We start from the raw sequence: 12296 nt of genomic DNA, 5'->3' as shown, positions 1-12296 counted from the left end.
GCAAGACTGCAGGCATTTTGTCTAAGATGAGATTGCAGTAGTGAAGTTAAAAAGTGACCCAGGCTCAGTTAATTGTTTTGGTGTTGAAGGCTGAGGTTAAAAGGTTGTGTTGTAGGAACTGTTGTGCAGGATGTTCATGGTAATGTGTTCATCAGTCATGTTTGTAAGTCTTTAGTATTTTCATTACCCTTAGAATTTTGTGCAGTGATAACAAAGTAGCAGTGGTACCAATTTTTTTCTCCTGCCTAAGAAGACTATATCAGAAAAAAGAAATAAGGTTTTCCTTTATTCCTTATTATCCCAAAGAAGATTATCATCTTTCTCTAGATACAGAGCCTCTATTTTTGTTATTCTTTTCCTAAAATGCCCTTTTTCAATTTTTTGTTACAAATTTAAAGAAGTAGCAGGAACCTCATCATATATAGAAAATATTTCACAGAAGTTGTCTTAAGGTAGCTTTGGGATCTAGAAATAAAAATGGAATAAAACATATGCTATCTAGAGAATCAATCTCTAGAGAGACTGTAGGAATGAAGAAATTAACTTGCAATCCCTGTCAGATCTCTGAAACTAGCAGACTTCCATCGGGGCAAAAAATACATATACCTTCCAAATTTAGAACGCTATTTATTTTTCAGTTGTGTTTAGGCATTTGGGTTTGTGATTATGGCAGCTGTTTTTTTGCAATAGTCTGCTTAGAACATGCAATATTCTCGTTATTGGGGCATTTCTTTGGGAAAGACAGGAGAGATAAAATTAATTTTAAAAAAGATGGTAAAATGCATTCCACTTTTAAAAGGTAAAAAGAGCTATTTAGATAAATATTTAATGTTAAGGAAGTGTATAGAGAGTAAAGATGACTTGTGGAATAGGCAGAAGGAACAGGGAAATGAAAAATCATAGGGACAGTTGAACTTTAGGGGAAAGTTTAACTTTTATTAGTCTTATTATTATCCAAATCTCAGGCATTGGGATTTATTTAGCCTCTCTAGACAGTAAGTTTCATTTTGGAGCAGAGTAGGCATTTCATCTACTGACATTAAAGGGGTCTTATAAATATTAACTGTACCCATATTAATAGCTGTAATTTTTCTTTAATTGGAAGACTGATTTTTTTTTTTTTTTATTCTGTGTACTTGTATAGTAAAGCATCCTGCCTTGAGAAGGAGGCTGGGTTTCACACTAGTGAAAGAAATGTGATTTCTAGAACTGACAGCACAACGGGTAGTGGGTAGTTTGTGGTCTTGTGGTCATATCTTTTATATTAGCATTTTAATGTGAATATCTAAGAAGCTACAATTGTATACGGTTATTTCACTTTACAATATTCGTAAGAATTCATGGTGACTTTTTTTTTTCCTATTTTTGATTATTTTTTTGTTTGTTTTCCCTGCAGCTGGGCCTCTGGAACTTCCTCTTTTTGAGCTGATCCCATCACAAAGACAAGTGGTTTTTCATGGAGACCGCCTGCCATTCCAGTGTACTGCAACATACGTTGACAACACCACCCAGGTACATTGGTACCACGCTGGTCGCCTGGTCGAAACAGATGAAGAGAGTGGCATATTTGTGGAGGACAGCATCATTCATGACTGCTGCTTAATTACACGGTAACATATACCCCTTGCAATAGTCAGACTTGTAGGCAGATTTGTTCAAATATGGGTTTGAAACAGATAAAAACAGTTTCTTACACAGTAAACTATGAGAAGAAACCGAACTTAGAATAGTAACATTTGAGAGTGACACACAGCCAAACTGCTTCTTCCTGACACCATCTAGAAGTTTGAATTGTGATCTACCTGTGAAGAACTATCAATTTAAAAGGCTTGGATTAGTTTTTGTAGGTTCCAATATACTAGATCCTATAGTCTTTAGGACTTATTAAATATTTTTGAGTTTTCTGTGGCTTTTACCATCTGTGTGCCTTGGTGTGCTTGAGAGACACAGAGATCTACAGACACATTTGCTGATGTGAAAAGTGCAAGAGGAATGAAGTAGAATAGGCTTCTATAAAAGAAGTAAAAACTAATATTTGGCAATGACCGTATCGTTCCAGTTTTGCTTCAGTTTTGCCTTTTAAATCTTATTTAATAAATTATTATAAATTTCAGTGTTTATTTTTGGTTTTCATCATAGAGTATTGGCTTGTCACTAAAAGCTGCTAAGTTGTTGCACACATCCTTTTGTCCTCTGCCAATTTCCATCAGTGATCAAAAAAGAGAGTCTGATTCTGTGTCTATGTTCTGCCTTTTTCTTTGTAGAAGATGGAGTGAAAATAGCTATGCTAATTAGCTCTGGATAATCATTAACATCTTTTCACTCAACCAGTTTCTATTAATATAATTGACCTGAAATGCTTCTTGAACTATCAAATAAAAGTTATGGAGTCAAATGAATTCCTCTCCACTGGGGTCTTTTGACTATATTCATTTTGTCTACTCACTGATTATTTGACCCCTTTTGGAGTCCTATAGATCTAGAGGCACAGATCTGACCTATTCTCACAGCTACTGGCTTTCTTCTAATATCAATGTGTATGGCTTTAGCCATAATGAAAAGGACTATTAGACCAATTAGTATAGTAATGCCAAGTGCATGAGCTACTGTATAATTGCCAAATCACTTAAATTAAACATGTTCTTCCTATTGCCATTATATCAAAATTAAAAGACATGCTGTTAATCACCTCATTATATTTTTCAACTGAATTATATTTTGCAGTACATAAGCAACTCGTAGAGCATAGTAATAAACTGAAATAAATTGTCCAGAATTGTTTTCAAAATAGTTTTTCCTTTTTAAAAAGCTGGTTTGGAAGTAGCTTGACTGAATTTTACCTTACATTACTAATTTTTTTACCAGACTGTAAAATAAAAATCATTGTCTACCATAGCAATATTTTAATAAGAATGCTTGATCTCCTACCTACCCTGTTTACTGTGCCATTTAGTAGGTGACCTTGATGCTTATGGTGCAGTGTGCACTTGGAACGTGAAATATGCACATTTAGAAAGAATGTTTTCTAAAGATATCATCACATGTTATAGACTGGAAAAATACTTCTACTTGCCCAAGTCAAATATTTTTTGAATTAAAATCAAAATCTTCAAACAGCTATTTAAAAGCGTGCAACATTTTAATTTCTCATTTATTTGCACTGTACGTTTCACTTCAAAAGATAAAAGGGCATCAACACTGCATTTGTTGTAGAGCATAGTCCTTATCCAGTCAAAAATGCTAATATCCAAGCAGTTGTGCCTCTGCCTTGATAAAGGCACTGATCAGAATTAACTGATTAAAGGCATGAGAGACACATACTTTTGAAACTACTCTTAAAAACCATACAATTTTAAAATAAATTATTTTTTTAATATAAAGACATGTATTGTCTCTGCATGTTAAAAATGAGAAAACATTGGCCAAGTTGTAACTGTAAAAACTCTCTTCATAATTTCTTAATTTTAATCCCATCTTTATGACCTAATTTATATAATTATAATAATAATTAAAATAACGTGTAATAGCATGCTTATTACATGTAACAATAGTATGTATTAGTATGCTTGTTACATGCTATTACACACTAATTTGTGACAGTTCTTAAGGCTAAATCGTAGTTGTCTAAGGCACTGTGAAAAATCAGACAGACTGTGCCTCCTTTAGGTTATCAAATGTTAAATATAGGATTTGGACTAAAAAAAAAGGTAACTTAAAATCAATTCTTACAGTGTCATATTTTGCCTTTGTTTACCTAGTCTTTACAGCAAATGTCCACTGTGGCTTTCTGTAATTGCACTAAAGGACAGGCTTTGGCCTCTGCTACTTAGCAATTTAAAGATTTCTGAAGCTGGTTTTGAACAAAGAGGTGTAGTCATGTTCCAAAAGCTGCTTATTCAAACATTTTTAGGTGGTTATTTTATTGGGGAGTTCCAGATATTTCTGGACATGGATTTACAACACAAATATCATACTAAACCCTTTTGTTTTATTAACTGGCACAGGAGAAGGATAAAATATCCAAATGTGTATTTTTTGTCTCCTATGATAAAGCAGAATAAGCTAAAATAAATGTTTTTGTTACAATAATTAAACTAAAGTTTTGAACTGTATTCCATTCTGTGACATTTTTCTTGGCAAAGAGTATTCCCTTATAGGAGATGTTGAGAAGGTGTTTTTAATTCTGCTGCTAGCTTGAATTTACCGTTTCTTGCCAATGATAATAATATTTGATTTTGCTGGTGTTTAATTTTCTGTCATTATGCCTGTGTATAAATGTCAAAGTCATACATGAAAATATACATATGATGTGGGACTAATTTCCTATAATTTGTGAATGGATCTAGCTGAAATTGTTACTAGTGCTTCCATGAAGGCAGCCTAATTTCTTTAGCCTCGAATACTAGATTATCAGTTTGATCACAACAAGCAGCAATTCCAATTTAGCATATTCTGTGATTCTATGATATCACTGGAGCCACAAAGAAGGAGGGTCTTGTAGGATTCCCGGCAGCACAGCATCTTTCCCAGCTTCCACACTGTTCCCTTTCAGTGTTTGGAGAAGCTAGCAGGACAGTTACAGAATATTAAACAAAAACAGGAAAATATTTTAGTTTTATGAACCAAGCAACTCTGCAGTGGTAGAGAGACTTTAATTTTCAGGAAGTTTCTTATTTACCACATACACTATAATGACAGTTTTGAAGTCTTTTTAGTTCTATTCTGTAAATACTTGTGTAGAGTGTTTAACAGTGCTTATGCCCCTGCCAGCTGGAATAGCTGCTCTGGGACCACTACACTTCACAAGTGCTCCTTCTGAATGCATTAAACTATGCAGAAAGTTAAGAACCCATAAAAAGGAGTGTTACAACTGGAGAAACCAACATACTCTCAACTAAACTTAGAATAGCAGGTGCTAGTATGAAAAGTTGTTTTCAGATGTTATTTTTGTTATGTATATAGATTTGCCACTGGAAATACAGACTATTAGGAGTGAATCTTGATCCCCCCAAAATCCTGTTTTTCTATTAGTCTGTCCTATTTCAGTCTTCTGAAAGAGGTGTATGATTATGTGAAAATCCCAAAAATGTGCAAAAGAAAGGAAGAATTTCAAATCATCATCCACTTGTAATAGAGAAGAAATTAGGAAAAAAAGTAAAAAAGAAATTAACTGTTGTTTGTTAAAAATTTTAATCATAATTTGCATTATCTAAAGGGGAAGTTGAGTCCAATTAATAATTTTTAACTGTTTGAAATTATCACTGTAGCTATTAGTAAAGAATTTGGAATTTGGTTGAGACAGTTTCACTAAAAGAATAAGGATTGTTTAAGATATGATTAGAGAAAGGAAATTGATTCCAGCAGTAGACAGGTGGTATTGTGGCAAGTTTTAGATCCAGGCATACATTCCTTATAAGAAAGAACAAAAGGCTTCCAGAACTTATGGGAGAAAGGAAGAAATTCTAGGCATATTTTTTGTGGAAAGCATCCAAATGATTCCTAAACTTTCTTAACAGCTTGTGGCAGGGATACATCTGGAAAAGACATGAAGCAAGCAGTAGTGATTTGGACTGGCATTAGGTTAAGAACAGTCTGAAAATCACCACTAAGTATGTTGGTAGGTTGGATACATAACTGGAAGTTCAGATATGTGTTGGTAGGTTGGATACACAATTATCAGTTCAGGTGTGTACCAGATCATGTCAGAATACTGGAAATTCACTTTGCACAAGATTAACAAAAATAAATGTTAAAACAGATCCAAATAAGCGATCAAATAATTGATTCAGAAATGCAGATATTTTATAATCACTTTGTATTCTGCAGTCGTGAGTATTTGGAGGTGAGCAGCTTAGGGTCATGCTGAGAAGCCCAGGGAAATAAGCAGAAACTGGTTAGTGCTGGTATTTTCGGTTCATCTAATTGGCTCTGTTTGACCCTTAGTTGTCGAACAGTTAGGAAATAAATGAAGCAAAATAATGATTTAAATTGTAAATCAATATTTCTGTATTATTTTGACACCACTTTAAACCCTGTAGTCAACGGTCTACAGCTTACTTCAGGCACTGGAGGCAGATAAAGACTAGTGACAAATGCATCTTCACCAGCAATGTTCTCATATATCAGACAGGAAGATAATATTTTAAATTATTGCAGAATATTATTAAATGCTCAGGCTAGCAGCTTCATTATGTGAGATTAAGAGTACCTTCATGTGAATTAATTTGGAAGAATAATTAAATTTAGGCCTTTTCTCTAAAAATATTTCAATTACTTGAATAAAACTCAATGACAGTTTTACTACTAATCAGTTCGGGGAATAATTTAAAATATAACCTGTGGAAAAGTGTCCTAATGTGATGAAAAGCAAAAGCAGCAGCCACGATACCCTCTATCATTAAAGTAATAGACCACTATTTAAGAATTGTGCTGTGTCAGGAAAACTGTAGGCCTAATTTGGGTAGCTGCTTATTGAAACTTGATTGAAAAAGAGATATTTTTCAAAGGAAAACAGTATTTTTGACTGATAGAATTAAAATACCCTAGAAAAGTAGTAAGTCAGAACTGTAAAAACATTTTGATGGAGTCCTTGAAGTACTTTAAAAGAATATCCTTTCTTTGGTGTTGAGACCAGATTAAGAAAATGCCTTGCATTACATTTTAACCTCTCACTTCCGTCTCTGCATATATCCTGCAGCTCTGTATAGGTCCATCCAGCCACACCACTGAAATGTTCAGTAGTAAGAACAAAAATTTGCATTTTATACCCTACAAGGGAGAATCAGAGGCTTTTGCTTTCATTTTTTAGGGCCAGAATGATTTTAATGTGGCCTTTCAAACAGCTGCAGCTATACAGCTGAGGAGATGTTGCACTGCAGCAGCAGTTTGGAGTGAATATCTCGGGACTGGCTTTTTTTAAACTACTGTGAACTTTTTTTTAAACTATTTTTTTTAAACTACTGTGCATCAACTGTTATTATCAGAGCATTTATTACTTCTGTCCAGCATCTGATGCACTCCTTCTACTAGGTAAATCACCCTAAATATTGCTAAAACAAACCATTTCTTGAAAGCAAAACATGTTAGAAATATTAAAACAGTAACTGAATTACTTTTATTTTTCACATATTTCAATCTGTTCAAGATGGAGAACATATTGTAGACCATATTCCTTAGGAAGCTTTTTTACTTCATTATTCATGCTGGAATTCCATGAAAATAGGTCTCAGCCCCTTCCCTTTTTTGTCCCTGCAGGATAAAAAAAGCTCCTATATTTAATTGTTTATAGTATTGTGATTGAATGGCTCCTGGCCATCACAAAATATAATTTACACTGTTGGAGATACACTATAGATTGAGAAAGAATAGAGATTGTTCCAGAAGTTCTTATGTAGGAAACTGCTATGTCTTACCTTCTTTTTAGATCTTTCCAAATTACTTGCAAGTCACCAAATAAAACAGGTTGGTATTCTAACCCTAATATACCAACCAGCCCATAAAGTATTCATTAGATAATTAATTTCTCCATTTGTAGTATCCTCACTGAGTAGAGAGAGTGGGAAATTCTGTCAAAGTAGTATGCATTTGATAAATAATTTCAAATTGTAAAATTAATGTAGTAGGTTTTTGGTTTGTTTTCTTTTGTGTGTTGTTTGGGGGTTTTGTGAGGATTGTTTTGGGTTTTTTGCTGGTCCCAGTGGCATGTAATCAAATAATCAAGAATTGTCATAAGGAGATTAACACTTCTGAATCATCTGGGAAATATTTTACTTTAAAAGCTTTTTATGCAATTTTGGCTATTGGTCTGATTGTCATAGTGTTATTTTTGTCTAAGAATCTCTGATAGATAGTGTACAGATCACAGGAGTTATGCTAATGAAATAAAGCTTCCTCTGGATATAACATTGCAGCATACAGACTACTTAAGGGCAGATGAAAGGCATACAGCAGGGGTAGCACCATTTCCCCAGAAGGCTGCAGTTGTACACGTCCTGAACCCAAGCAGTTTGCCTGTAGAACAAAATTAATAACAATAAACACATCTGAGCATCCCTAAACTTTTCAGCAACTGACAGAGAAGCTCAGTGATACACAAAGTACTTAAATAAGCCATGGCCCAGGTGTACTCTCTTCAAATAGCTTTATATTACTGTGCTACCACAGACCTGCCAGCTGTCTGAAGATTTCTCCAGAGAGAGAAAGATTTGAGTGCTCTAGATCCGTTGATACCTTTTTTTTTTCTCTCCCCACCTTATGTTCTCAGCTAGCTAGACTGGCATGTATTGACTCTAGGACTGTGGCAGTATGAAGATAAATGCAAACATCTTTATGCACACCCTTCAATGCAGCACAGTAGCTGGTAGTCTCTCTCTACCTGGCAAGCTCAGTGAGTGAGAAGATCATACAACAAAACAAACCTGTTGTGGTATGCTGTAGAGCTGTCTAGTTTTCTGATGTAGTTTCTGAGTATGATTTAGTAGAGTCACTCTAATAGTATCAGTATTTTTTCTCCCTTTTATGAAACAAATTAATGGCCTATATGTAGGTCACAGGTTCTTTGATATCCACCTATAGAAAACACATTTCAGTGTTGACTGTTGGGCAGCAAATGAGTATTAGCCTGTGACAGTATTTTTAAACATTTGCATTTCCCTGTCAATATCTTGTTCCTAAAAGTAGGTCCATTCCAACTCATCATGGTTCTAGCATGTGAACAAATTAAATGATAGATAAATTATAGGAAAAGTATGTTATAGCACATTGTGTTTCTTGGGTACCTACAGATGGTAGTGAAGAGTAAGTTATACCTTGCTTTTATATTCAATCAGAAGAAACAAAATCATGTGCATTGAATTGCCAATGTGTATGAAAAATTGATTTCACTTGAAAATATTTTCTAGGCATCTAGCATAAAACAAGTACCACCTTTCATCTTCCTTTTCTCTTGCCGTTGCCCGGACACAAGTTTACTTTAAAGGCCATCAGCCTTCCAAAGCTCTTTCTTTCATGAGTAAATAAATAATTTTGTCAGAGAGATCAGACTAGCAGTTTGAGTTCAGACAAGTGCCTTGATTTACAGATTCTCCCTTCATTTTCCGTGTTTTAACCTTATATCCCCTGTGAAAGGCTGTGTTCCAAGCAGCAGTGTACTCTGGAGACCAACACTGATTTTTTAAATTGTGTGTTAGTATTAATAATTTAAGGTGGTATGGGTTTGATGCATGGTTTGCAAACCTTCTGCCTGAACTGTAGAAGCACATTAGCTATTTATCTTTTTTGAAGAAGAAGAATATAAGGAAACCTAAATTTTATCTCTTTTTAAGTAATTAATTTTCATTTTCTTGCAAGTCTTCCCAAGTCTTAGAGAAACTTAAGTCAGACTTTGAAATGTTTCTTGTGGAAAGCCAATCAAAATATGGTGCTAAAGTCTCCTCTTTAGTCATTACGCTGTTTCCTGGCATGCAAATGACTGCTGGGGCATGCAGTAAATGTCGCTGTGGTATTACTTCAGGACATGGTTGAGGAACTCTGCATAATGAGACCTACTTCTGATTGTCTAATTAGTTATGCATAGCTGTAGCAATGCAAAACTATGCCTCAAATAGAAATCTATTGTCATAGGTTACTTGATTACATGAGTTTGGCTTCTGCTTTTATTATGGTTCCTCTCTTTGTCATGACAAATGCCACGGGCTTCTATTGAATATTATAGCCATTTTTTCATGAAAGTGCATCAGCTGTACATTTTAATTAATTTTTCAATATGTCAGTCATCACATTTAAAAAAGGAATCCTACCATGCATGAAATTTCCCAGTACAAAAGAGAATCATGTATATTCTCTTTCTTCCTTTCAATATTTTTACTGAGAAGGTCTCTATAATTTCAAAGGAGAACTTGAGAAAAGCCTGTTAGTCATCCTTTTCTCATCAGGCAGCAATCTTCATATTCAGTTTGCCTTTACACCATCTTATGAATGTCTGACTTTATTTTATCATCATAGAGTATCATAGAATTGTTAAAGTTTGAAAAAACCTCTAGGATCATTGAGTCCAAGTGTTAACCTTGCACCACAGTGTTCATCACTAAACCAAATCCCCAAGTGTCCCATGCACATGCCATTTGAACATTTCCTGGAATGGTGGTTCCACCACTTTCCTGGACAGCCAGTTCCAATGCCTGACCACCCTTTGTGAAGAAATTTTGCCTAATATCTAATTGAAACCTCCCCTCTGTTGCAACTTGAGGCCATTTCCTCTCATTCTTAATTCTTCATGAAGAATTTGACCTCTGAAGGTCAAAAATTTCCACAGAAAGTAGCAACTGTCGCACCATGGCGAAGTGGGATGCGATTGCTGATGTAGAGGGGGTAGGAACTCTTGTTCACTTATACTCCATCCTTAGGAAAGCTGCATAGTAGAGGCAAGATTGTTTCATTTGTGGCTTAATGTTTATTATCTTCTGTGACATAGGATAAACAAGAAAAGATTACAGCAAAGAGCTGTCCTCTCTTAATTCTGTTGTTATCTTGTCAGGCAGGACTTACAGGAGAGTTCTTGCCTTTTACAAAGACTTGTTGCCATTGCCAAAAGAGATCTTTGCCAGTGCCAACACTTAAAATATCTGACTGACCTACTAGAACACTTTATGAAGAGTTTTAAAATTCTATACCCAAGGAAGGGTACCCTTTTCTCCTGCTCTGCCAGGACTGTGAAATCAAAGTCTTCAAGGATTGTAAGTGGAGAATATGTTAAAGGATCAAGTTGACTGCTCTTTTTAAGTATTAAACCACTTTTTTTTTTAATTCAGTTCCCCAAATTCTCCAGAGGTATAAGATCAATTTATCATTTGTCATATCCAGATGGTAAGTAAATGAAGAGTTTCACCACTGGGCTCGCTACCCAAAATATTCCAAGAGGAATATAAATGAATGCATCATTTACAGTGGCCAGATGGTAATTCAGAAGACAGTTTCATGATCTATTCATTGTACAGCTTCTTCTATATTGCATAAACCCATTCTGGCTTATTTTTTATAACCATCTAAAGAAAGGGCAATAGAAGATTAAATGTTGAATGTGAGGAGTTAGTCATCATTTTAGATAATTTGAACCAGTGTTCAAGTATTGCATTTCTATCAGAAGCAACACTGATGTATCACTAAATAGTTGTCTGTGAAACTGGGAAACTTCATCTAATGACAGGAGATCTGTTAGGCAGTAGATAAGTTCACATCAGAACACATTTCAGTAATTTAAATAAATGGAAAACGTACCCTTTGTATTTATATATCTTTGTATTGATTACTTGTAACATTTATAATATGCTCAAGTATTGTATTTACCTAATAATCACCATGGTTCCCAATTTTATCAAATTCGTGTTGTTAACAATGATTATAGATATTTTATAGAAAATATATAAAAATATCAACACATGTATCATACATTCACTTGGGAAGTCTCCGAGTTTTGATGCTACAAGTGAATATTTGTATTGTTTCAGTGAAAAAATGTTATGTATAATTGTCTTTGTAAGCTGTAGGAATTTAATCTTTCTTAACTGTCTGTAAAGATGATGTGAGGTTGTGACATGTGAAATGTAAGATTTAATTAAAACATTGTTATAAACTGCCTAATTTCACTTAAGTATTTCAACCTGAATGTGAAAAGATATATTAAGAATTAACAAAGAGGCTGCTGTTACTGGGCTATTCACCTGAGGCTCCTTAAGAGAAAAGTTACTTCTTTTGACATTAAAATATTGAGCTACTCTGTCACAGAATAGTAATGATTTTTATGTATTTTTAGCAATAAAAACATGTTAGAATTCACTGTAAAAATGAAATAGGGATTTCAAAGTACTTGGAGCTCAAAGCCATCATATAGGAACAGTGTGAGATTTTTAAAGTTACCATTTAACAATAAATTTCACTGAACATCTGGAGAACTATGCAAAAATTCTGAAGCAATTTAACTTAAGTCAGAGACTATTTACCATAGTTTACTTGTTTTCTGGGGACACAGATAATGATCCTGTAGTACTTGAGAAAGTAACCTTTCCTTGTATATATTTTTCAAAGCGAAAAGTGCATATGCAGCTGTCTAATCACTGCCTACCTTGATTGTTGTCTACTTTTATGTGTATCAGAAGTGGTCTATACACTTGGAGATTAGATTCAATCCTTTCTTCCAACCAAGTTAATAAAAGTGCATGTAAAATGTAATAAAAGGTCTACAGTGAGAAATGATAACAATTTCAGAGAAGTTTAAAAGAGCAAAAAGTTAGAAAAAAAAT

General features: G+C 34.3%; 1 protein-coding gene across 1 annotated transcript in view; it reads left to right on the top strand.

Moving 5' to 3' along the window:
* LOC135418090 (adhesion G protein-coupled receptor A3-like) overlaps positions 1-12296 on the top strand; it is a 262688-nt gene that overhangs the window by 123220 nt on the left and 127172 nt on the right. The window contains exon 7 of the mRNA XM_064662990.1: positions 1397-1610. Within this exon, the coding sequence (XP_064519060.1) occupies positions 1397-1610 (214 nt within the window). The remainder of the gene's footprint in view (positions 1-1396; positions 1611-12296) is intronic.

This window comes from Pseudopipra pipra, chromosome 8, assembly GCF_036250125.1.
Source record: "Pseudopipra pipra isolate bDixPip1 chromosome 8, bDixPip1.hap1, whole genome shotgun sequence".
Taxonomy (NCBI): domain Eukaryota; kingdom Metazoa; phylum Chordata; class Aves; order Passeriformes; family Pipridae; genus Pseudopipra; species Pseudopipra pipra.
This window is presented reverse-complemented; position numbering and strand designations above follow the sequence as displayed.